The 27,659-nt window shown below is 36.9% G+C and overlaps 1 protein-coding gene across 1 annotated transcript in view; it reads left to right on the forward strand.

Annotated features, from left to right (window-relative positions):
* GABRA3 (gamma-aminobutyric acid type A receptor subunit alpha3) overlaps positions 1-27,659 on the forward strand; it is a 338,456-nt gene that overhangs the window by 215,321 nt on the left and 95,476 nt on the right. Inside the window, exon 5 of the mRNA XM_039220703.1 lies at positions 3,640-3,860. Within this exon, the coding sequence (XP_039076634.1) occupies positions 3,640-3,860 (221 nt within the window). The remainder of the gene's footprint in view (positions 1-3,639; positions 3,861-27,659) is intronic.

Consider the following 27,659-nt stretch of genomic DNA (forward strand, 5'->3'; position numbering starts at 1 on the left):
TCTCTAATCTTAGAATTGTATTAGAATTTGCTGACCGTTTTCCTTTTATCCTCCTGTTACTACACACCTCTTTCATGATTTTTTCATCATTTGTCTGAAATGTGCACTGAACCATTTTTCTCATATGCATTTCTAGTTTACTAATCTCTCTTCATTGTTGTCTAGTCTCTTATGTAATATATCCATTGAGCTTTTTATTTTCAATGACTATATTTCTTTTACAGGTTATATATTTTATTTTTTTATTTTTATTTATTTGTTTTTGAGGGAGAGAGAGCAAGTCAGGGAGTGTCATAGAGAGGAGGAGAGAGAGAATGCCGCACAGGCTCTGTGCCACCAGCGCATATCCCACTGTAAAGCTCAAAATCACTAACTGTGAGATCATGACCTGAGCCAAAACCAAGAGCTGGACGCTTAAACAACTGAGCCACCAGGCACTCCTACAGATTGTATATATAAAATAAACCTTTTTAAAGTTTGTTTTTTCTTGCTCCCACCCCACAATGTATGGATTTTATGTTCTTAATCCCTACTTTGATGCCTCTATCATTTAAATTTTAAAATATTTTTAAGTTTATTGTTTTATTTAGAGAGAGTATAAGAGTGAGTGAGAGAGCATGAGTGGGGGAGGGGCAGAGAGAGAGAGGAAGAGAGAGAATCCCAAACAGACTCTCCACTATCAGCACAGAGCCTGATGCGGGGGTCAGGCTCACAAACTGTGAAATCATGATCTGAGTCTAAATCAAGAGTCAGAGGCTTAACAGACTGAGACACCCAGGTGCCCCTTTTATCATTTTAATTTAGTTCCTTTATAGTATCTTTTTGATATAGGAAGTTCTTTGAGGGAGTTTAATTCAGTTATATGTTGTATCAGTTCTCACTCATGACCACTTCCTTATGTATTCTATTTTTGATTGTGAGCTTATTTTCAGCAAGCATTTATTTGTGGTCATGTCCTTCCAGATTGCTTTTGTGTTTGCTTTTGCAAGTTACTATAGAGGTATCCCCACATTGAGACACATTCCTGTGTTAATTTTTCAGTCTGTAAACTCAAAACCAGGCAGATACTGTTTATTTAAACTTCAGTGTCATATAAAATTAGGCTTAAGGCTGCTAAATCTCAGTAGAAATGCTTCCCCTAAGCCCCTCTAATTCAGAAACCATGTCTGGATTGATAAATTTCCTTTTTTGAATTTTCATATTGTGGACTGATTTTGTCTAGTTCATTTTATCGATCACCCTTTTGCCTAGTTGGAGTCATCCAGGGTCTTGGTTTTATGTGGGAGTCTAGTTCCAGCATTCGCTTGGCACAGTCCTGGTTTTCACTTGTTATCCTGGTATAATTTTTGATAAAATCTCTTCTGACTATCAAAAGTATCTCGGTTTAGAAAATATTTATATAGGGGTGCCTGGGTGGCTCAGTCGGTTAAGGTCCGACTTTCGCTTAGGTCATGATCTCGCGGTTCGTGGGTTCGAGCCCCGCGTCGGGCTCTGTGCTGACTGCCAGCTCGGAGCCTGGAGCCTATTTCAGAGTCTGTGTCTCCCTCTCTCTCTGACCCTCCCCTGCTCACGCTGTCTCTCTCTCTCTCTCTCTCCTAGAAATAAAAAAAAGAAAATATTTATATAATCTTCTAATCCTTAGTCAGGAATGTGCTCAGTATGCTGGAGGATAAGAAAAGCCAGACTGGCTAATTTGTAGAGGGAATAATGGTTAAAGAATAGCTCAGAGAAGAATGGAACACTCAATTTATGAAGTACTTTCTAGGTAAGGGAAGGATATTGAAATTTATTTCAGGTATGATTAAAAACAATTAAGGAATTTTAAGCCATAGGTTTTTAGGCAGCTCTGGCTGCTTCTTTATTTTACCTAACTACTTAAAATTATCCCCTATGCCTTGTGTAGTTTAGCAGCCAAATATTTGGGCAAGGTTTGCACTCAGCTTTGGGGACTCACTCTCTCAGTGGTTCTCTTGCTTCCAGGTCTTTCTCCTGAATCTTCAGCTCTTTGGCCAGCCTTGGGTTCTATTCTTTGAAATACTAAGCCAATACATTTTGCAATTTCTGTCCATCTTATAAACATTACTCAGCACAATTTTGCCATCTGTCATTTAGTGGGAGACTTCCCTATGGTTTCTGCCTGTATTTTTTTTTTTTATTTATTTCTAGGAGAGAGAGACAGCGTGAGCAGGGGAGGGTCAGAGAGAGAGGGAGTCACAGACTGAAACAGGCTCCAGGCTCCGAGCTGGCAGTCAGCACAGAGCCCGACGCGGGGCTCGAACCCACGAACCGCGAGATCATGACCTAAGCGAAAGTCGGATGCTTAACCGACTAAGCCACCCAGGCGCCCCTGCCTGTATTTTTTTTTAACAGAGCCTGGAGTCTTGCTCATGTGTGTATAGTGTAAAGGTCAGCCAAAATTTGGGGCAAAGTATATATGCAGATTTGAGGTCCCATCCCTTCTGTAACTCCCTTGGTTTCAGGAGTACAACCCCTAAATTTTCAGATTATCTGCAGTCTTGAGCCAGTAAAGCTATGGTATCTGCCACAAGAATTCTAGTTTTGGGGGAACAACCATTGCTGCTGCCATCTTTCAAGGGTAAATTTTCCTCAAGTTTTTGTCTGCTTTCAGTTGTGCCACATTGCTTTTCAGTAGGTTCTCCCTCCCTCCTTGCCCCCTTCTCCTTCTAGCTCTCTAATTTATAGGTTCAAATTTTATAATAGTTACAAGAACGTATAGCAAGCAATTTGGTCTGCTGTTACCAAAAGATGAAACATTTATTGTTATTTTATTTTATTATTAAAAAATTTCTTTAATGTCTATTCATTTTTGAGAGGCAGAGAGAGACTTATTATGAGCAAGGGAGAAGCAGAGAGAGAGGGAGACACAGAATCTGAAGCAGGTTCCAGGCTCTGAGCTGTCAGCACAGAGCCTGACATGAGGCTCGAACCCATGAACCATGAGATCATGACCCGAGCTGAAGTCAGATGCCTAGCCAACTGAGCCACTCAGGCACCCCGCATTTATTGTTATTTCAAATTGTGTTCAGATTAATAACAGTTTTGAAATTGTTTAAGTTTATTAGCACTTTATGAATTCTGTTATGTAATTTACCCATTTTTCTATTTGTTTTTATCTTATTTATAGTTGAGTTCCTTATTTATTGAAGATAATAAAATATAAACTCATCAGATATATTGTTTTGTGAGGCTTAAATGTGTTTTAAAGTTTATAGTTTTGATTTTATGGTGGTTTTATATTGGTCTTTGATGTTCATATGGGATCATGTAATAAAAGAGACAAGGAAAGGAGTTTGTTCTTATTACAGATCTCACTGCATAGAGAAAGGAACTGTTGCCTTTCCATAAGGCAAAGTCTTGTGGTAATCTTGTATGATGTGCAGGGCAGTGTTGGCAGTCACTTTCCTGAGCAAAATATTGTCAGATGTATTAGTTTCATACTTATTGATCACCATACAATATTTTTCAATCATAATCATTTGCCATACTTGCCAGTAAGTACTATAAGTAGACTGCTGCTTCTTTGCATTGGAGGAAATATTGCAAGGTGATTAATACTAAGGGCACTGCAGGTCATCACCAGAACTATGTTCAAACATTGTTCTCTCTTTTTGTCCCTAGGAGTACACCATTGATGTATTTTTTCGACAGACATGGCATGATGAAAGACTTAAATTTGATGGACCCATGAAAATCCTTCCACTGAACAATCTCCTGGCTAGCAAGATCTGGACCCCTGACACCTTCTTTCATAATGGCAAGAAATCAGTAGCCCATAACATGACCACACCTAACAAGCTGCTCAGACTGGTGGACAATGGAACCCTCCTCTACACAATGAGGTCAGAGAGTGGTGCCCCTCCATCTAAAGTATAGTGGGGGTGAGACTGGTCTTTGAAAGCATCATGTTTTGGGCTTGAAAGCAGCATGTTTAAGCTATCCATCGAAAAGTCTGTCAAGTGTTAAGGTTAGAAATGCACATATAGGTATATACTTCTTAACATATTTGCAGGCATACACATTCACAGACATATATATTATAGATACATATATAGATAGAGTTGGACATATGAACATTCTAATATATACAGATATATGTTCATGATGTATAAATGCATGCATACTCAGAGATGCATGTGGGTTAACACATAAGCATACACATATTCAAGGACACTTAAATACACAAACTCATAGCCATATACATAGACAGAACACAATGATAGAATAGACTGTTTAATTGCAGCAACAAACTTTCCTTATTATGCAGAATTGTGAAAATCAAATGAGATAATGATGGATAGTTTCTGAAACATACAATGTTATAGATAATATATACACAAAATTATAACAAGACATATTTTATCCCACATTGTCTGGGAATGCTGAGGAGTTTGCTGTAACTGAGGTTTCTAAACAACTTAAGAATGTTTCTTTTAAATATATATAGTATATGCATAGTACACATACAAAATTATACATAGTATATAAAATTATATATAAATGATATTTAATATAGATTTATAATTATATGTACTATATATAATTTTGCCTTAAAAAATAATGGCTTTAAAAACATTTCCAGTTCCATAATATTCTTTGCCCCAATGCTAAAAAACTTTCTTGATTCTTGTTTTATGTTTTTGCTAGCTCCTATGCTGTCAGTTCTGAAGCTCCCTCCCACGTTAATGAGTGTTAACTTTAGGTAGCTGAATTACCATCACTGAATGGAAAAATGTGATCCTTCAGTGCAGATTCTGTGGCTGTTTTTAAATTTGTGTATTTGTTATTTTATACAATGAAACTGAAATAATACATGCCTGGTAAACAGGTATTCAATATACAAAGTGTCCTTGCCCATATGTTAGTCCTTAGTTACCTTAAATTTGCTATTTATTGATATTTTTCCTGAAAAAAAAAAAAGGTAGATAAGACGAGATAGGCAAAGAATGGATAGCAAATGGATAATTAAGAGAAAAGTTGAATTAGAGAGGAGGAGTTGAGAGACTAGAGGAGAGGTGAGGATAGAGGCAAGAATGATGGAGCAAAGAAAGAAGGAAAGTGGACAGGAAAGGGGAAAAGAAGGTAGAGAGAGGAAGGGAAGTATAAACCAGAAGAAAAGTAAATAAAATTAACGTGTATATTTTATTGATCTCTTCCCAGATCTTATATATTTACGTATATGTGTGTATATATGTGTATGTTGCTCCTGGTTAGTATTGAGATTCATTTTTGTACTATTAGAATGTAGTCAAGAAAATTGTTGGTATAAAGTGCAAGAAAGAGAGGAAGGACATTTTAGGTGAAGAAAACAAAGTGAACAGTTATGGGAAATGGAATGGTTTCCTTCAACAAAAGCAAGAGAATGAGGTGGTCAGTTTTTAATTTTATATATGGCACTCTAGTTACTTGTGTAAAGGATGTATTTGAAGAGAACAAAACTGGAATTAGGGAAACTGGTTAGTAGATAGCTTAAATAGTCTAGGCAAGTAGTAGTGAAATTCTAATTCAGAACAGTGGATTAAAATGGAGAAAGAGAGATACACTGAGGAAAGAGTAAAAACAGCCAATGTTAGAACCACAGGGGGGACAGGAGTCAAGGTAGTACATACTCAAATAACATAGGTGAATGATGGTACTACAGAATAAGGCGGATCATGAAAAGCAGGAGAAATTTAGGTAGGATAAATCTGCAAGGTAAATTTTGGGCAAGATAAGCTTTAAATGATTTTATATTATCCAGGGATAGGGGTCTAAGAGTGGTTGGATATACAAATTTGAAGGTTAAAAGACAGATACAAGCTAGAGATGTAAAGTTTGGTATTGTCAGCATATTGGGACAACCATATGAACGGATGTGATCACTTCAGGAAAGTTTGCAGAGTGAGAAAATCATACCAGGGATCAAATCATGTAGTATCATTATTACAACAGAAAGAGAGAAAGAGGAACCGATAAAAGACTAAGAAGAAAAAGTAAGGAAGGTGTTAATAGGAATCCTAGTGTATAGAATTTTTAAATCTAAGTGTAATAGTCAGTACTGCTACTTAATCTCCAATTCATGTCCTTCTGGGTACATGGTAGTACTTTACTTCCATAGCGCCTTGAAGTTAGGCATGTATAGGTAACTTTGACTAACCAGATGTGACTGGAAATATCATGTGTAGTTTCTGAGGGAGGCTGGGAAACTTTTAAGAGCAGTACATAATTTTCCATGTTCCCCTGTCCTGGCCACAGTGAGTAGCATTATGACAGGTGGCCTTGACTCTATCATTCTGTGTTCCTTATTGAAGATTATTTAGAAGAGAATGCCCCTCCTCACAACCTGAGATGGACATGTAGTGTGAGTAAGAAACAAATCTTTATTGTTTTAGGACACTGAAATTTTAGGATTTTTTGTTACTGTGTATTAACCTAACCTATTTTGACTGATACACCAAAGGAAAAAAGGGCTTCGAAAAAGATGGCAGAGATCAATGATAATAACATCAATAATAGCATAAGTACAAAAGTTAACATCAGTATAGTATTTCCAATGTGCTATAGACTATTCTTATCACTCCACTATTATAAACTAATGACATTGTAAGATAGGTACTATTATTCCCACATTTCATATGAGAAAACTGAGACAAGAGTGGGTAAGAAAAAAAATTAGGATCACCTAGGGAATAAATGGTTGAACCAGCATTCATACTCTGGCAGTTTGGCTGCAAGTTCATCCTCTTTACTATTATTTATACATTTTTACAACATTTTTGGTTATTACAAAGAGATCAAGAATATAGAGGATTAAATGTATTAGGTTTGGCAACATAGAAGACATTGGCAGTCTTCACATACACTGTTTCAATGTATTGTTTAGTGTACCAGTGAGTTTTTAGGAGTTGGCATAGAAGTAGTGAAGATAGTAAACAAAATACTTTCTGAGACCTTATTTGAAAATGAAAGTAATGAATATATAATAGATACATTTGGGGTAAAGTAAATAGTTGCTTTTTTAAATGTAGGGACTGGCACTTATTTGTGAGATAGCAGAAAGTGGACATCAGAGAGACAAAGACTGAAGATATAGTAGAAAAGGGTTTTTGCTGACATCACATTCCCAGACAAAATCAGAAGGAGGATGGTATTAAAATTACTGTGAAAGTTTTACTTGAAAAGGAAGAGGGACACCTCTTCTCACACTACATAAAAGGACAAGAGGTTAGATATAAATGTTGAAAAGGAGGTGGGGAGGATAGGACAGAGAAGAAACATGAATAGTTATAATGTATGAAGGAGAATTTGGATAAAATTGAGCATACGTGGAGAAATATAAGAGTGAAATACTTGTAACAAAGTGTATAAAAGAGAAGAGTTTGAAGAGGAGGTGGGAGTGTTTACAGTTGTGGAAAGAATGAAGCAGACTATATATTAACAGAGGAGGAGATTGTGGAATGAGTTAGTTGGTGTGGGTGGGTAAAAATCCATAAGAAAATGAAGAGAAAGTGAGGAGCAGGAAATAAAATCAACACATAGAGATTGAGGAGGAAGAATAGAGAATGAATGAAGAGAACAGGATATTGACGAAAGTAAATAATAACAGAAAAAGAGGATCGAGTATAGGTTTGAGTTTTGGAGGAGCGATAGAAAAAAAAAGAAGAAAGGAGAGGGGAAGATAGGAATGTTGAAATATGAAGAAGATAGAAATATGATGAGATATAAAGATTGATGAGGGCAGCAGATGAAGCATACCAAAGGATTAGTCACCAGAAAATAAATATGAATGAGTAGAAGATGACCATTAAGTCCTTCATCCCAGCCTGAATTGGACAAGAAAATGGAGTTTGATAAAATAGGAATCTATGTGTAATGCCTGTGTGTTTATTCTGAAGTACAGTAGTTCAGAAGCATTATAAAGCTATTGGTTACCTTACATAGTAAATGATTCACTTTGGACCCAGGAGGGTGGGTCTGGAGGGAGACCTAGGTTTTCAAAACTGAAAATATTAAAGCTTGTTATATGGTCCTACAATTTATTCATCTAGTGACCTTTTGCAAGACACAAATTATCTGCTGTCTTATTCTGATAATAATGTAGCTGCTGCCTGTCTTGCAGACACATGAAAAGTGCAAATTAGATAAGGTCTAAAAGAACACTTAAAATTTTTCAGGAAGTGTTATTCTAAAGTATTATTATTATTATTATTATTACCCTTGGAGATCTTATCCTGATTCCATGGAAAACTACAGAGGGTGGGCGGCTGGGTGGCTCATTTGGTTGAGCGTTCTATTTTGGCTCAGGTAATGATATCGCTGTTCCTGAGTTTGAGCCCTGTGTCAGGCTCTGTGCTCATAGCTTGGAGCCTGGAGCCTGCTTCAGATTCTGTGTCTCCTCCTTTCTCTGCCCTTCCCATGCTCATGCTCTCTCTGTCTCTCAATAAATAAAATGTTAAAAAAATTAAAAAAAAAAAAAGAAAACTACAGAGGGTAAGCTTCAGAAAAATCTGACCAAAGATTGAATAGCTATGTAACTAGGGCAATTTAGAATGAAACCTTCATCTTGGAACCTCAGGATAACCATAAAAATGGAGGCCAAAGCTCATTACCTGCTGCTTGCTTCAGCAGCATACATACTAAAATTAAAACAGTACAGCGAAAATGAACAGAACACAGATCAGGATAATACATACATTTATGACGTATTTTCCTTTTTTTAGACATAGATATATAGGATAATTCATTTCTATTAATGACCCTTATTAAAGCAGATATGGGTAAACATGTTCATTGTATTTTTCTTTATACATATTATATGTAAATGTTGCATAATATATAATGCAGTAAAAACAAGTTCCACTGATTATTTGAGTAGGAGGGACAAGTACCTATTGAACTTAACTAGATTTTATCCCATTGACTTGAATCATTCATTCAACACATTTATGAGTACTTATTATGTTTAAGGCTTTCAGACATGTGCTGAGCTACAGAGATACATAAGACATTTCATGCTCGAAATGACCTTACAGTCTAGTAGTTAAAGCAGACATTTGTACAGAGAGCTGCAAAATAATGTAAAAGCCCTTAAGCCAAGGGAGGTGTGAAATGTGATGGAATCATAGGGTGAGGAACATCCAAAATCATGTAGAGGCATCAAGGAAAGTTGTAAAAAGGAGCCAACTAATCCTATATCTTGAATCTTGAAGGAGGTATAGGTAACTATCAAACAGATGAGAGATGAGGTGAGCTATAAGGAGGGTATTCCAGGCATAGGAAATAGCATGCACAAAGACAGGTATTATTGAATTGACATCATGCATCAGAAAATTCATGTCTTTTGTTAGAGCTTTCATTTATTCTTCCAAAAGCATTTCTAGAGGGCATAATGAGACTCAAAAAGTATTCTGGGCACTAGGGATAAAGTGGTGAACAAAAATAGATGTGGTCTCTGCTCTCATACAGCTTACATTCTAGTGGGTAAAACAAACCATAATGATAACAGAATAAGTGCTATGATGAGGGAAATATAGAGTGCTATGGATGCATCTAGCAGGGACAAAGAAGTGAGTCTGTGGGGGAATTTCTACAATGAATTTCAGAGTAAATCACTTTTAAACTGAGACTTAAAAGATATGTAGAGATAAATTAGACTAAAAGATAGGGAGGGAATGTTCTAGAGAGAGTATAGCCAGTATGAAGTTCAGGGGGAAGAGGTGGGGAAAGTAGTAATGATACACTAAAGAAATGAAAAGAAATTCAGTATGACAGGACCATAAAGTAATGTGCAGCGTAATGGGATGGAGAGTGATACTTATGAGCTACATTGGCATAAAATTGATAGGGGTCCATTAAAGAGTTTATTACAAGGGAATAACACAGATTTGCATTGTAGACAGATCACTCTGGGAACAATGTGAAAGGTAGATTGGAAGAAGGCAAGGATGAAGATGAGCTCTATATATGAACTATACTCTAACAATAATATTAATAACAACTATTGTGTTGAACACCTACTATGTGCCAGACACTTTATGTAAAACATCTCTAATCTCCACAAAAACTATTCAATATAGGCATTATTATCCGTATTGAACTGATCCAGAAAGTGCAGCTTGAAAAATAAAAATGACTTGCCCAAGATGATGCACTTATTAGACAAATGCAAGTCTGTCTCAAACTACTGCTTTTTCCACTAAAAAGGTTTTGAAGAAGAATATGGATATACAGTATGTAGTATTGGTTGTATTTGGTACCTGATTGGAAGTTGGTGAAGGTCAGGATGTTGTATGAGTACTACCAATAAGTAAAGAAGTCTCCTGGGATAATGAAAGTACTAAGGGTTAGAAAAAATGATAATAATCCAAGTATTAACATTCCTATTGAATGTGGAGAAATAAATAAGTTTTTTTGGAAAATGGCAGTGATAAGGAGGGGTAGTGGTAAATATAGCCAAATAGCATATCTATTTGGAAGGATTTCTGCATGATAGATGAGGGACAATAATCTGGAAGTGATACAGAATATATACATCCTGTACTTATAGGGAAGCAGTATTGATTTTTTAAAAATGGAGTAGCATAATCAGATCATTTGTGTTACAATTTGCTGAACCCAAAATGTACAATAGTTTAAACCTGATAGAAGCGTATTTCTTGCTTCTTAAATTATAAAGCAGGTGTTCCTCAGTGGCAAATGGTTCATTCCTAAGTAGTGTTTCAGGGACCCAAGCTCCTTTCATCCGGTGTCTCTGCCATATTCAATACATGATTTCCAAGATCACTGTGCTTCTTTGTATCAAGTAAGTAGAAGATGAAAGAGCATTCAGGACTGTATGTGGGAGGTGTTTAATATCTGGGTGGAGGGCACTTGTGGGGATGAGCACTGGGTGTTATATGGAAACCAACTTGACAATAACTATTTTTTAAAAAATCTGGGTCTTGAGTGGCATACCTATTTCTACTGATAGTCCTTTGACTAGAATGAGGTCACATGGACTTGCCTAACTGCAAGGGAGGCTAAGAAAAGCAATACTGCTATGTTCCCAAGTAAAAGTGAAAATGGATTTGGTGAATAGCTGACAGTTCTCTGCCAATTCCAGAGTTTTTATTATTATTGAAATGTCAGATTGTACTCTGGAGAATCAGCTGGATGCAGGGATACCAGTTAGTTGACCATTTTATAATCCAGGAAAGACTGTTCAGGGATGAAGCAAAAGTAGCAAAAAGTAAGAGTGGAAAAGAAAGTACAGGCTTTCAAAAGAACTTGGTGTTCAACTAGATGTGGGGTAATGAGTAAGAGGGAATATTGAGAATGAATATTGGATACTGAGAAGATTGTGGTGCTATTATTTTGTTTCTTTGTTTTTATTTATTTCTGAGAGAGAGAGAGACAGACAGACAGACAGCATGAGCAGAGGAGGGTCAGAGAGAGAGGGAGTCACAGAATCCGAAGCAGGCTCCAGGCTCTGAGCTAGCAGTCAGCACAGAGCCCGACGCGGGGCTCGAAATCACGGACTGCGACATCGTGACCTGAGCCCAAGTTGGATGCTTAACCGACTGAGCCATCCAGGCGCCCCAGTGCTATTATTTTTAAAAAGCAATGTAGAAGAAGCAGCAGACACTTTATACAGAGGAAAGTGTGTTTAGAGAATCTACACTTATTTAGGATTTTCTATATTCCAGGTGATGTGCTAGGTGCTTCACTCATATTTATCTCATTTCTCATGGCAGTGATTGTGCATTGTGCAATGCATGCAGCATTGTGATTAGGAAGGTAGGTTCTGCAGTAAGACTACTTCTGGTCCTTCATCTGTAAAATGAAGTGAATCATAACAATGCCTGTCTCATAAGGCTATTGTGGGGAATAAATATGATAAGCCTTATGAATTGCTTGATATATATCCTGGCACATGTCCACTTTGGAGGTTTTTATTTTAATAATCTCCACTTCTTTGATTAGTAAACTTAAGCTTCAATATAGTCAAAGTCACACCACTATTAAGTGGCAGAGCTGGTACAAAAATCCAAGTCACTTTTAGGTTAAAGCAAGCGCTATTCCCTCCACTACATCCTACCACTTCCTCTAAGAAAGGAATGTAGGAGATAAAGAGTTTAAATATAATGAGTCTGAAGTGGACATGACAAGCTGCAGTTGGAAATTCAGGTCTTAAACTCAGAACTTTGACACAGTGAAATTTTATAAAATTGGATACATTGCACAAAGTATCTTTTTGTGTTAAGCTACACAGTAATAGTATCCCACATTTAGCTGAAAATTAAAGAAAATAAGAACTCACTTCTCTATGATGTATCATTGAGAAGAAAGTGGCATTTTTGAAGCAATTAAAATATGCGTACTGTAATATTCAGAGCTTCATGACTTCCTTTGTTCTTTGATTTGTATGATTGGGTCAGTTTTGCAAATGTACTTGGATTGTTCCAAAGACAGATTATTTCAAAGATAAATTGTGGAAATGTTAACAGTAAAGCTAGTCTCTTCCTAGTTTAGATGCAAATAGCTTGCACATGAATCTTTATTATAGAGATTGCCTCTGAAATGACCAGGAACCAGGGAGGGCATTTGGGTCACAATGTTAGCTGTGTAGAATTTAATATAATTAAATAAACCAAGCACTGATAGCTTTGTTTCACACAGTTCTTTTTTTTGCAATGGCTTTTGCTCTAGGGGATTCCACCTGCAGTTCCTATTTCATTAAGCTACAAGCTGACTCAGAACCACAGTTAGTGAGCATCACTCTAATGAACAGAAGTAAGAGCATAGAAGATATAGAGTGACTCATTTTGGGCTCTGAGAAAGCTTACAATGAGGTGAGAAGCAATAGTACAAGTCCCCAGTCAATCACAAATTATGCAGTGTACTCTGTGTGGTAATAATCCCTATCCTCGAATAGCTCATATCCTAGCAGGAAAGATAGGACATTATTCATAGTACTATGAGGCATAATGAAATTTTCACAAAAGCCAACAATGAAGTGCTGTGAACTAAAAAGTACAGGCTTCATTATGACTTAGAAGCATGGATCCAGATATGAGAGGGCTTTACAGGGGAACTGGCATTGAGCTGGAAGGAAGAAAGGAAGAATGTATTCCCAAGTGGTCAGCTTCAAGAGGAAAATCAGGGTCTTGAAATAACAAGAATTGCCTTTGAGAATAAATAAATAAACTGATCTCCAGACAGATTGAGTCTGTTTAAAAAGCTCATTCTAGCACAAGGGTGGTAATAATTTACAGATCACTTGAAGAGTATCTGTAGTTGTAAAGAACCAAGCCATTTTATTTTATTTTATTTTATTTTATTACTGCATTTCGTTTCATTTTATTATTTTATTTTAGATGCTACTCCTAGACAGAGTGGAGACTGTATGTTATAGTGAGATAAACTTTAGAGTAGGAATTAAGAGCTCTGGCTAAGAGTCCCAAATTTGGTCCATATCAGCATGTAACCATGAACAAGGCATTTCTCCTCTCTGGGCCCCAATTCGTTCTGGGAAACAGGACTGAAAATAACTGCTCTGTCTTGCAGAAATATTTATAAAGTCGAGAAGCATTTATTGTCTATCTCCTGTGGGCTAACAACCATAGTAGGAATAGGATTACTTACAATGACAAATGGAGATCTTTCTCTCAAGTTACTCACAATCCTGTTCAGAAGACAAGACATGTAAACAGATAATGATAATTTTATGTGCTGTTAAAAATTATTAAAGAAAACAATTTAGGTAATAATAACAAATTTTATTTCACTTCATGAAGTGGACAGTCTCACTTTTTCAAAATGTGGTAGAAATAGAAAGCTTTCATATGATAAACAATAAAGAACTAGGAAGAGAAAAATAGAAAATATCTGCTTGGGTGGGACCACATAGTCAACCTTGTTTGGGATGAAAAGGCCCAGAGTTGGCTTTGCATTTAGGGATTGGCTGACTGGATATACAGTGTTTCTGGCCAAGTAGAATATTTACAGGAACACAAAAGTTATCTAAGTTTCAGTTTGTTGACATGGCACCCCAAGCAGAAGGAGCTCCATCTTGAGCCTAGAAAGTCATTTCAACAGTGCTAAGGCCTGAGGTGTTTGCCTAAAGCGCTCTGGGATTTATGTGAGCTGGAGAACTCACTACGCTTATAGCACACATAAAAAGCATCATGGAAGAGATAATATTTAAGCAAGGACTTGAAGGAAATTTGTTGCACATACCAAGGGAAATGGCATTTAAGGTGTAAAAAAAAAACAATGTGTGCAAAGACAGAAATATGAGAGCTTTGTCTGGTGAAATCACACATATTTGCAGATGGCTAGCGAGTGGGGAAAAGTGTGAATGTCAGAAAATGAGTCTGGAGCTACATGTCTGAAGTAATTGTTAAAACTTTTATGTGCTCCCTAGAAAGGCTAAATGTACTGCCAAACTGGTGGTCTTGCAATTAGGAGGCCCAAGGGTATTCCACTGCACTAAAGCTTTTTGCCTATAGTTCAAGGATTTAATAGTAAGCCTGCAGACAACTGGCGTTCTTATGACTAATATGCTGCTTGGTTTGGGTGTTTGGTGGTGGTATATTTGAAATGGCTCATCCTCTGCTAATAATAGCTAGTAATGATTTACTATTTTTTCTTTTTCATCATAAATCTCACCTACTGCCCTTAACTCCATTGTCATAGAAAGAGCCTGGCTAGCACCTTAATCACTTCTTAAGTGTTTTCTACCCTTTGGTTTTTAGAAAGAACATTCCTCAGAATTCAGAACAGATTATTCCATTTCTAAAAAGCCCAGGTGACATACTGCTTACAGCAGGACTCATACTGAGCTCCAAAGGCCTTTGTGCCCTACTAAATTTAAGCTTCTCATTCCTTTATTACTCTTAACATGCTGACAGTCTCACTGAACAATGAGTGCATATACTCAATAAAATTTAGGTTTTAACCTTTAGGACTTCAGTTAGTTCAGGAACTCTTTAGAATTTTTTCCTATGTTATTCCTCTGCTTCAAAAAAATAGTATTCTATATGCAAAAATACAGAAGTAATTTGATGGTTTTCTGTGTGCCAGTTTTTAAGAACTCGTGATTCATTTTGGTTCATATTCATTTTATAATTTTTAAAACTTTTTAATTGAGGCATCACATTCATATTTTGAGGTGTATAGATGTTATGTGTATAGCTCCACAATTTTCTAGGTAAGGAATGTGTTCTAGATGTTGAAGTAGTAGAAGGGTAAAGAAATAGGCAAGCAGCTTAGTAAAGTGAGAGATAGTATCAAGATATGAAGACCAGAGTCTCATTTTCCAAGAGGATCACTATCCCCGAGTCAAAGGCAAATGGGCACTGAGAACATAGATTAAGTAGCTTCTGAGTTGGAAATTTTTTCTTTTCGCATTAATGCATGGGATACATTCCTGTGTAAAAGCAAATGACTTACATGTGGTATTCAGTCTAGTTCAGGAGACAAGATACATGTACCAAAAAAAATCCTAAAAATGCAAAGTACTATCTAATAAATATAAAACAAACACTGCTATTGTATCAATGATAGAATAAAAATAATCAGCAAATAGCATGGTAAGAATAATCTCTGATATATGTGCTCATTTTGAAAATGTAATTTCAATTTCATAATTCCAATGGGATGAGATAACACACCAGATAACCAAGTCACATATTTGTCTCAGTTCCAAGGGAGTAAAAAAGAAACTATTTATTCAGTGGCTTTAAGTCAGTAGTAGGGATTCTTAATGAGATGGCATAGCTTAATCATTGGAGTACATTTTCAAACTACCATATTCAGCCCATTGTTTACCTCCTTATTTCATGCCCCCTTACCATTTTGACATTCTGATATACATACCTTCTGCCAGAGGTAATTTAAAAAAAAAATTTAATGGTTATTTTTGGGAAAGAGAGACAGAGGCAGAGGCAGAGGCAGAAAGAGGGAGACACAGAATCAGAAGCAGGCTCCAGGCTCCAAGCTGTCAACACAGAGCCTGACGCAGGGCTTAAAGCCGCAAACCGTGAGATCATGACCTGAGCTGAAGTTGGATGCTTAGCTGACTGAGCCACCCAGGTGCCCCAGAGGTAAAATTTATATTACCCATGGGTAGTGCATACTGTAGGAAATTGATGAGATACTAACAATCACTGGTGTTAGGATTCAGTGTAAAAGACATTAATCTAGTTATTGCACTCTGAATCTCAGTCCTTGTCTTAGAGGCCTTGGAGTCTTTGTCTCCCTTCATAATACTATCCAGTTTTAGAGCTTTAATTGGCATTTATAAAATATAAGCTAAAAAGGCACAGAGAGCTGAAATAACTTGCACATAGCTACTAAGAGGTAGAGTGGGTTGTATATGTTATAAATCTGGATTCGGAATCTATACTTTTTTTTTTTTATTAATGTTTATTTCTTTATTTTATTTATTTTTTTTTTTACAAATAGTTTATTGTCAAATTAGTTTCTACATAACACTCAGTGCTCATCCCCAAAGTGCCCTCCTCCATGCCCATCCCCCCCTCCCCCCCACATCCATCAGTCCTCAGTTTTTGTCAGCATTCAAGAGTCTCTCATGGTTTGCCTCTCTCCCTTTCCCCCACCATTTCCGCCCTTCTTCTCCCCCTTGTTCCTCCGTCAAGTTCCTCCTAATCCTCCTATACGTGCAAACATATGATATTTGTCCTTCTCTGCCTGACTTATTTCGCTCAGCATAACACCCTCAAGGTCCATCCATGTTGCTACACATGGCCAGATTTCATTGTTTCTCATTGCCATGTAGTATTCGGAATCTATACTCTTAAAGGCTATACTATAATGCCTCTCTTGCTTTTTTTATTTTATAAGAACTCTTTTTGAACTATTGTTTACATATAAAATTTATGATTTAAGTGTACAATTTAATTATTTTTAGTAAATTTACAGAGTTGTACAACTATAACCACAAACTAGATTTAGAATATTTCCATCACCTCTAAAATTTTCTCCAAAACTTTTGCAGTCACTATCCATTATCAACCTCAGCCCCAGGCAACCACTAACCTACTTCCTGTCTCCAAAGATTTGCCTTTCCTGGATACTTAATGTGAATGGAAACATACAATATGTGACTTTTTGTGTCTGCTACTTTCACTTGAGTCACCTATTCTGTTGTCCTTGTTCCTTTTCGCTGATGACTAATATTCTTTTGTGCAAATATACCACATTTTCTTCATTCATTATTTGATAGACAGGTTGTTTCTATCTTTTGGCTCTCATAAATAATTCTGCTATGAACAGGTCTTTCTGTAGACATATATTTTTATTTATCTTGGATAATGGACAATTAGAGTGGAACCACAGGATTTTATAAGAAATATATATTTAACTTTTTAAGAAACTGCCAAAATGTTTTCCAAAATGTTCCTTAGCATTATACATTTCCACCAGTGATTTATGAGGTTCCATTTTTTCCAAATTCTTGCAAACAGTTTATGTTGTCAGTCTTTTTTATTTTAGCCATTCTAATACACATGTAGCAATATCTCATTGTGATTTTAATTTGCATTCCCCTAATGACTGATGATGTTGAATATCTTTTTATGTCCTTATTAACTGACACAAATTTTTATTAAATATATATTTAAATATATTGGTTATTTTCAAATTGGGATATTTTTCTTCTCATTTTTGAGTTGTAAGTCATTTATATGTTCTTAATGCAGGTTCTTTGTCAATATATGATTTACAAATATATTCACTGACTTTATGGCTGTCTTTTCATTTTCTTAATGGTGTCTTTATAAGAGCAAAAGGTTTAAATTTTAATGGCATCCATTTTATAATACTTTTAATTTTAATTTTTAAAATTTTTATTAATTTATTTAAACTTTAGTTAACAGACAGTGCAATATTGGTTTCAGGAATAGAATTCAGTGATTTGTCATTTACATACAACCCCTAGGGTTCATAATTGCCCTCCTTAATACCCTTCACCAATCTAGCCCATTTCTCACCCACATCCCTCCATCATTAAAAGTCTCTTGTAGTTTGTTTCCTTCTCTTCTCTTCCCCCCACTTCCTATATGTTTGTCTGTTTTGTTTCTTAAATTCCACATATGAGTGAAATCACACAGTATTTGTCTTTCTCCGACTGACGTATGTCGTTTAGCATAATACCCTCTAGTTCCATCCACGTTATTACAAATGGCAAAATTTCATTATTTTTGGTGGCTGAGTAATAGTCCATTGTATATCTATACCACATCTTCTTTATTCATTCATCAGTTGATGGACACTTGGACTCTCTCCATAGTTTGGCTATTGTTGATAGCACTGCTATAAACATTGGGTGCACATGTCCCTCCCTTCAAATCTGTATTTTTGTATCCTTTGGGTAAACACCTAATAATTCAATTGCTGGATCATAGAGTAGTTCTAATTTTGGTTTTTTGAAGACTCTCCTTATTTGAAAGCTCACATTTATGGTATTCTAAGAAATTTCGACTGACTCAAGTTTACAACGATTTTCTACTATAATGTTTTTAAGAAGATTTAGCTCTTAAATTTTGGTCTGTGTTCCATTGGAATTAACTTTTGTTTATGTTATAAAGTAAGAGTCTATGTTCTTTTTTTTGCACATAGATATCAAATTCTCCCAACACCATTCATTGAAAAGGCTATTTTTTTCTGTATTGAATTCCCTTGGTCCTTGGTAAAAGTCAGTTGACCATAAATGTGGAAGTTCATTTCTGCACTTTCTATTCTTTCCTTTGATCTATATTGTTTATCTTTAGACCAACCCATGCTGTATTGATTACTGTAGCTTATTGGTATGCTTTGCAATTGGGAAGTGAAAGTAATCAGGTCTTTTTCCTATTTAAATATGGTTTGGCTATTCTAGTTCGTTTGTATTCCTGTGTAACTTTTAGGATCCGTTTGCTAATTTTACAAAGAGAAAAGCTTTTGATAAGGAATATTTTGAATTTATTGACCAATTTGGAGAGAATCTTTTTTTTCCCATGAATAATACTTAAATTCTAGTTAACATACAATGCAATATTAGTTTCAGGAATAGAATTAAGTGATCACTTACATACAACACCCAGTGCTTGTTATAACAAGTACCCTCCTTAATACACGTCCCCCATCTAGCCCATCTCTCAGCCACTGCAGTACCACTTTATTTATTTATTTATGTACATTTATTTATTTATTTATTTAAAATAGTTTATTGTGAAGTTGGTTTCCATATAACACCCAGTGTTCATCCCCACAAGTGCCCTCCTCCATGCCCATCACCCTCCTCCCCCTCCCCCCACACCCCATTTGCCCTCAGTTTGTTCTTGGCATTCAAGAGTTTGCCTCCCTCCCTCTCCCCTACTATTTTTCCTCTTCTTCTCCCCCACGGTCCTTCGTTAAGTTCCTCCTAATGCTCCTATACGTGCAAACATATGGTATTTGTCCTTCTCTGCCTGACTTATTTCGCTCAGCATAACACCCTCAAGTTCCATCCATGTTGCTACATATGGCCAGATTTCATTGTTTCTCATTGCCATGTAGTATTCCATGGTATAGATAAACCACATCTTCTTGAGCCATTCATCCGTTTATGGACACTTAGGCTCTTTCCATGTTTTGGCTATTGTTGAGAGTACTGCTATGAACATTGGGGTGCATGTTCCCCTCTGCATCAGCATTTCTGTATCCCTTGGGTAAATTCCCAGCAGTGCTATTGCTGGGTCATAGGGGAGTTCTATTGTTAATTTTTTGAGGAATCTCCACAATTTTCCAGAGGGGCTGCCCCAGTTGACATTCCCACCAACAGTGTAGGAGGGTGCCCATTTCTCCACATCCTCGCCAGCACGTAGAGTCAATTTGGAGAGGATCTTAATGATGTTAAAACTTCTATAAACCGAATATCTAAAACCTGCTATTTGCAATTAAAGACAGTCTTATTTCTTGCTTTCCATTTTTTATGTCTTTAACATTTCGCTTGCCTAAATTTTTAAACAGCTTTACTGAAATATGACTCACTGTCATATAATTTACCCTTTTAAAGTATACAACTAAATGTTCTCCAGTATATTTAAAGAGCTGTACAGCCATCACTAATATATAATTTCAGAATACTTCAGTTGTTCTTAAGAAGAAACTCCATACCACTTAGCAGTTACTTCCCATTGCTTTCCTTCTTATACTGGTTAAAATCTTCAGGAAAATGTTTAATAAGGGAGAGTGGACATCACTGTTTTGTTCATGATCTTAGGAAGAAATAGACTTTCATCAGAAAGCATGGTTCTAGATGTAGATTTTTCACAAATGTTCTTTATCAATTGATAAAATTCCCTTCTGTTTCTAGCTTTTTGAGAGTTTTGGATCATGAATGATACTGAATTTCATCTTACTTCTGTTGCCCTTCAAGTTATTCTTTTTCTTAAATATTTTATTGTCAAGTTGGTTTCCATATAACACCCAGTGCTCATCCCCACAAGTGACCTCCTCCATGCCCATCACCCCCCTTCCCCTCTCCCCCACCCCCATCAGCCCTCAGTTCCTTCAAGTTATTCTTTACAGAGCTGCTAGAATAATCCTAAAATGTTAGATTAAATCACCATTCTACTCAAAATCATGCAATACTTCCACATATCATTTAAGGTGAAAACCAAAATATACTAGGAGGGCCATATACTATCTAGTCCATTTCCCATAGTTTCCTCTTTAAACTTATCTTTTATTAATCTTCTCTCTTCATCTCTCCACTATAGCCACAATGGCCTATTTACTATTCCTTGAATACACTGGGCAAACTTCCACCTCAAGGTCTTTGCATTTGCTCATCCCTCTATTTTGAATGTTCTTCCTCCAATTGTCTACAAGACTTGCTCTTATTTCCTTCAGATTATTGCTCAAATGTCACCTATTCAGTGAGATATTCCCTGAACACCCTATTGAAAATTTAAATCCTTCTTAATATTATCTACTCACATTTTATTTTCTTCCTGAGACATATTATTTTTTAATATTCTTTCTATCCATCTATCCATCCTTCCTTCCTTCCTTCCTTCCTTCCTTCCTTCCTTCCTTCCTTCCTTCCTTCCTTCCTTTATACTTTTTGTCTTCCCTCTACTATATACATTTGAATTCCTCTACTCTATATATTTGAATACCTCTACTCAAATGGTAAGCTCTAAGAGGGCAGCACTCTTAATATGTTTACTAATGTACTTACGTTGCTTAGAATAATACCTGGCATGTAGTAGGTGATCAAAAAATATTTGATGACTACATCAAATAATCAGGAAACTTATAGTCAGCTCTGGGCCAGACTTGTTGGGTGATGTAGAAAATTTCATCCCCCCTCTGTTTCATCATATGTAACATCTGAAGGGATAAAACTGGATGTTTTCAATAAGGCTCTTTCTGCTCTGAAATTCTAGAAAAGAGGCTATATGCCCAGTGAAGATAATAAGTTGAGATATTATGCTATTAAGGAATCATACTAAGATGCTATTCAGGGATGCCTGGGAGGCTAGCCAGTTGAGCATCTTACTCTTGATTTTGGCTCAGTTCATGTCCCAGGGTCATGGGATAAAGCCTGCTTAACATTTTCTTTCTCCCTCTGCCCCTTTCCTCTGCTTGTGCGCACGCGCGTGCTCTCTCTCTCGCTCTCTCTCTCTCAAATAAAAAAATGCTATTTTTTCCTGGAACCCTAAAAATGCCTAAACCCTGTCTCCCGAGAATACACCTCATCTCTACAAGATCCCCATAGAAACACATGCTTTTAGGAAAGAAAATTCATTCATTAATTAATTCGTCAATGGATATGTATTGAATACCTACAATGTGCTAGGTAATGTGCTAGGCTCCTGGAGCACATGAAAGAGAAGACAAGACAAAAATCCATAACCTTATTGTAAGGAGAAAAAAATGATGATAAATAAAAAATTATATGGCATGTTATATGTTAGGTATTATTGGTAAAGAAGGAGCACAGTAAGGTTTATTAATCATAGTGTACATAGTAAACTGAATGGAAGTCAGGGTGGGCCTCATTTAGAATATAATTAAACAAAGACTTGAAAGAGGTATGAAAGCATAGCAAGTGCAAAAACCATGATGTAAGAGAGCCTGGCATGTTGAAAGAGAAGCAAGGAAGTCAGTGTGACTGGAACAAAGTGAACAAGGGAGGACATTGTAGGAGATAAGCCAAAGAAAAACAGAGGGACAAGGTCATACGGGGCACCTGGGTGGCTCAATCGGTTAAGCATCTGACTCTTAATTTTGGCTCAGGTTATGGTATCATGGGTTCATGAGCTTGAGCTGCACATCAGGCTCCTTGCACTGACAGTGCAGAGCCTGCTTAGGATTCTCTCTTGCTCCCACTCTCTCTGCCCCTCCTGCTCGCTCGCTCTCTCTCTCTCTCTCTCTCAAAATACATAAATAAACTTTATTTAAAAAATAAGACAAGATCATACAAGACCCATAAGCCATGGCAAGGACTTTGGCTTTTAGTCTATATAAGATGAAGAAACATTAGAAGGCTATTGTGCAGAGAATATACTGTAAGGGCAAAAGGTGACATCAGAGAGACCAGCTAGGAGGCTATGGAAGTAATAAAACTTTGACTTTTTACTGTAGTGAAATAAAAACCAACTGTTCAGCAGCAAAGGGTAGGGTGACAAGGGAGCCATGATGCTACAAAGCAGTGGAATGAGGGCAGTAATGGACTTGTATGTGTGTGTGTGTGTGTGTGTGTGCGCGCGCACGCACGTGCATGTGCACATATGTATGCACATGTGTAGGGCTAAAAGGACTTCCTTTGTATCTTTCACTCCCAAAGAAAGGGATTTCCTGGACTACCTCTTACAGGAGTTCCTTTCTTGTTTTTGCATAGGAATCAAAGTAAGCCAAACCGTGGAGTGGAACTGAATCCCTATAATCTGAATGTCACATTTTGAGGGGTCTCTTATCTTTCTTTTTTTTTTAATAGTTTATTTTCAAGTTCGTTTCCATATAACACCCAGTGCTCATCCTCACAAGTGCCCTCCTCTCTTATCTTTCTTGAAAAGCCCACTAAAGACTACTTGCTATACAATAGATCACTAGGACTTGTGCATCTTGAAAAACTGAAACTTAGTACCCTTTCACTAAAATTTCCTCATTTCCTCCCCACCAGCCCCTAGCAACCACTATTCTACTCTCTGCTTCTATGAGTTTAACTATTTTAGAGTCCACATATAACTGAGGTCATATAGTTTTGTCTTTCTTTGTCTGGTTTATTTCACTTAGCATAATGTCCTCTAGGTTCCTCAGTGTGGTTCAAAATGGCAGGATTTCTTTCTTTTGTTAAGGCTGAATAGTATTCCATTGTATATATATACATTTTCTTATCACTTGTTGATGGACATTTAAATTGCTTCCATGTCTTAGGTATTGTGGATAATGCTGTAATGAACATGGGAGTGCAGATATTTGTTTGAAATCCTGATTTCAGTAACTTTGGATATATATTTCCAAAAGTGGGATTGCTTGATCTTATGGTAATTGTATTTTTAATTTTTTAAATAATCTTCATCATACTGTTTTCCATAGTGACTTCACCAATTTACATTCCCACTAGGAATGCCTAAAGGTTGCCTTTTCTCCACATCCTCATCAACACTTGTTATCTGTTGTCTTTTTTGATAATAGCTTATCCAACAGGTGTGAGGTGATATTTCATTGTTGTTTTCATTTGCATTTCTCTGATGATTAGTGATGTTGAGCACCTTTTTATATACCTGTGTCCATTTGTGTGTCTTTTTTGGAGTAATGTCTATTCAAGTCCTTTTATCAATTAACAATACTGTATTGTATACTTAAAATTTTGCCAAGTGGACAAGTCTTATGTTAAGTGTTCTAGTCCCACCAAATAATAATAATAATAATAATAATGTAGAGGGAAACTTCTGGAGGGGATGGATGGATTTAAGGCATAGATTGCAGTGATTAGTATATTAGCTTGAGTATAGCCAGAGTGCTCTCTGCTGCAGAAAATCCTGAAAGTGTCTTGTAAGTTGTAGCAAGGTAAAGGGAAGGAAGAGGGAAACACAGCATGACATGGGATGTCAGAGAGCATTAGGATGTGTTTAAGAACCAATGAAAAGACCACAGCATAATCCGACTTGTGAAGTACCCTGCCCTCATCAACATCTGCTTTCTCCTCTCTGCTCTGTGCTTAGGTAGAATGGGCAAAAAGTGTATGGGAAGGAAGATAGAAATGTTATAAATAAGTTCTACTCATAATCAGAAATCAGTGCGCTTTGCATCTTGCTTTTATAATCTATTTCTTGTGTTCTTATTTGCCATGTCCCCAGGACTGCTGGGTAGACATAAAGTAATTTCCCCTTGGCATTACTCATAAAAGACAATGTCTTGGAAATACTAATATAAGTGGAAAGAGGGAACACAATTTTCTTTATTAAACCATCATGGAATCTTTTATGTATCCAACATAAGGAACAGGTTTCTCAGTGAAATAAATTTTTTGTGTGTGTCAGATCCTTTGAATTATGAAATTCCTTTATGCCTTTAGAATAAAGAGTGGATTGATGGGATATTGCAGGCTGACTTGAAAATTAAGCTTTTGTCCAAGACACTTGAAAAATTTTGTAAATATTAAAGGGATTAGTTAGATCTTCAAGGATATTTGCTATCTAGTGTCAACCTTTTACTGTTTTGATGGGAGAAGTAAAAATAAGAGATGAATAAGTATTTGTTGAAGAGCATACACTTGGCTTCTACCTTTTAGGCTAGAATTCTTGCTAACATACCCCTCAGCACGTTTGCTTTAATTAGCCTGCTTTAAGTAATATCTAGTATTGCTCCTATGATCACTTGTGAAGTGTTACACATTCTTCAGGTTTAACAATTAGCTAGGACTTGAAATGCTGTCCAGTTGGCCACCTAGAAGTCCAAGAGAATGGCATAGATTGAATCCAGTATAACCAGGAGATATACAAGTTAGCTAGAAATAACTCATCAGAGCTAGGCTCCAAAGAACTCTAACTTTATACTCTGTAGGTCCCATTTCCACATGGGAGGCTACTACCTAGGTCAAGGAAAGTTGAGGCTCAAAATTCTTTAAAGAGTCTTTCAGGGGCCCCTTTGTGGCTCAAGTCGGTTGAGTGCCTAACTTCGGTTCAGGTCATGATCTCGTGGCTTGTGAGTTAGGGCCCACATCAGGCTCTGGGTTGGAAGTGGAGAGGCTCTCCACTTGTGCTCACTTGTGCTTTCTCTCTCTCCAAATAAATACATAAACTTAAAAAAAAAAAAAAGAGCCTTTCAACTTTTCCATGAAGAGTATCATGTCGTCTGCAAAGAGTGAAAGTTTGACTTCTTTGCCGATTCGTATGCCTTTTATTATTTTTTGTTGTCTGATTACTGAGGCTAGGCCTTCCAGTAGTATGTTGAACAACAGTAGTGAGATGCCATCCCTTGTCATGTTCCTGACTTTAGGGGGAAAGCTCTTAGTTTTTCCCCATTGAGAATATTAGCTATGGGTCTTTCACATATGTCCTTTATGATGTTGAAGTATGTTCCTTCCATCCCTACCATCGTTGAGGGTTTTTATAAAAAAAAAAAAAAATCCTACATTTTGTCAACTGCTTTTTCTGCATCTATTAAGAGGTTCATATGGTTCTTATCCTGTCTTTTATTAATGTGGTGTCCACATTGATTGGTTTGTGAATATCAAATCAGCCCAGCAGCCCAGAAATAAACCCAATTGATCATGGTGAATAATTCTTTTAATGTACTATTGATTCTCATTTGCTAGTATTTTACTGAGAAATTCTACATCCATGTTCATCAGGGACATTGGACTGTAGTTTTCCTTTTTAGGGGGGTCTTTGCCTGTTTTGGTAATGCTGGCTTTGTAGAATGAGTTTGGAAGTTTTCCTTCTATTACTTTTTTTCTTTTTTTTTTTTTCTTCCTTTTCTTTTTTATTTTTTAGAAGTTTGAGAAGAAAAGGCATTAATTCTTCTTTAAATATTTGGTAGAATTTCCCTGAGAAGCCATCTGGCCTAGGACTCTTTTATTTTTATTTATTTTTATGTTTTATTTGTTTTTGGGAGAAAGGGAGAGACAGCATGAGCAGGAGAGGGACAGAAAGAGAGGGAGATGCAGAATACGAAGAGAGGCTCCAGGCTCTGAGCTAGCAATCAGCACAGAGCCCGACACGGGGCTTGAACCCACAAACCATGAGATCATGACCTGAGCTGAATCCTGAGCCACCCAGGCGCCCCTGGCCTAGGACTCTTAATTGTTGGGAGATTTTTTATTACTGATTAAATCCCTTTGCTGGATATGGGCCTGTTAAAAAATTCTATTTCTTCCTTTTTGTGCTTTGGTAGTGTGGGAGTTTCTAAGAATTTATCCATTTCTTCCAGATTTCCCAGTTTGTTGGCAAGAAATCAGAGGGGATATCTTAGAATAGATTATTTATGCAGAGTAATAAAACAGAATGAATATGTGACCATTCCAAATCATACTCCATTCAGATTTTCATTGAGGAATCCATGCAGTCTCTTTCACATATTGTTACTATTAAGAAAGCATGAGGTCTTTAGACTTAACCTCTGAGGTTTTTGATGTCCTCCATTACCTTCATTTTCTTTTTCCTGGCCAGTTGTGTGTGTGCGTGTGTGCACATGCATGAGTGCACAAGAACATGTGTGCATGCGCATGCAGTATATGTTCTCCAAGAGCCATCTCCTTCAAGAAAGCTAGATAGTTGCTATGACCAGCAGAGCCATCTTTTGTACCTGTTCATTATCAAGATAAAGATATTAATCTCTCCTTCCCAGTGTAGTCTTTAAATTTTTTGAAAATGTTTTATGTATTTCTTTTTCTTAATAGCTTATTGTCAAGTTGGTTTCCATATAACACCCAGTGCTCATCCTCACAAGTGCCCTCCTCCATGCCCATCACCCCTCCTCCCCTCTGCCCCACCCCCATTAGCCCTCAGTTTGTTGTCAGCATTCAAGAGTCTCTCATGGTTTGCCTCCCTCCCTCTCCCCAACTGTTTCCCCCCTCCTTCTCCCCCACGTTCCTCTATTAAGTTCCTTATAATCCTCCTATATGTGTAAACATATGGTATCTGTTCTTGTTTGCCTGACTTATTTTGCTCAGCATAACACCCTCAAGTTCCATTCCTGTTGCTACACATAGCCAGATTTCATTCTTTCTCATTTCCATGTAGTATTCCATTGTAGAGTAAACCACATCTTCTTGACCCATTTGTCTGTTGATGGATACTTAGGCTCTTTCCATGTTTTGGATATTGTTGAAGGTGCTGCTATGAACATTGGGGTCCATGTGCCCCTGTGCATCAGCACTCCTGAATCCCTTGGGTAAATTCCTAGCAGTGCTATTGCTAGGTCATAGGGGAGTTCTATTGTTAATTTGTTGAGGAACCTCCACACTGTTTTCCAGAGGGACTGCACCAGTTAACATTCCCACCAACAGTGTAGGAGGGTGCCCGTTTCTCCACATCCTCGCCAGCATCTAGAGTTCTCTGATTTGCTCATTTTAGCCACTCTGACTGGTGTGAGGTCGTATCCAGGGTGGTTTTGATTTGTATTTCCCTGATGAGGAGGGACGCTGAGCATCGTTTCATGTGTCTGTTGGCCATCTGGATGTC

The sequence above is a fragment of the Hyaena hyaena genome, unplaced genomic scaffold (genome assembly GCF_003009895.1).
Source record: "Hyaena hyaena isolate Hyena2069 unplaced genomic scaffold, ASM300989v1 scaffold_917, whole genome shotgun sequence".
NCBI lineage: Eukaryota > Metazoa > Chordata > Mammalia > Carnivora > Hyaenidae > Hyaena > Hyaena hyaena.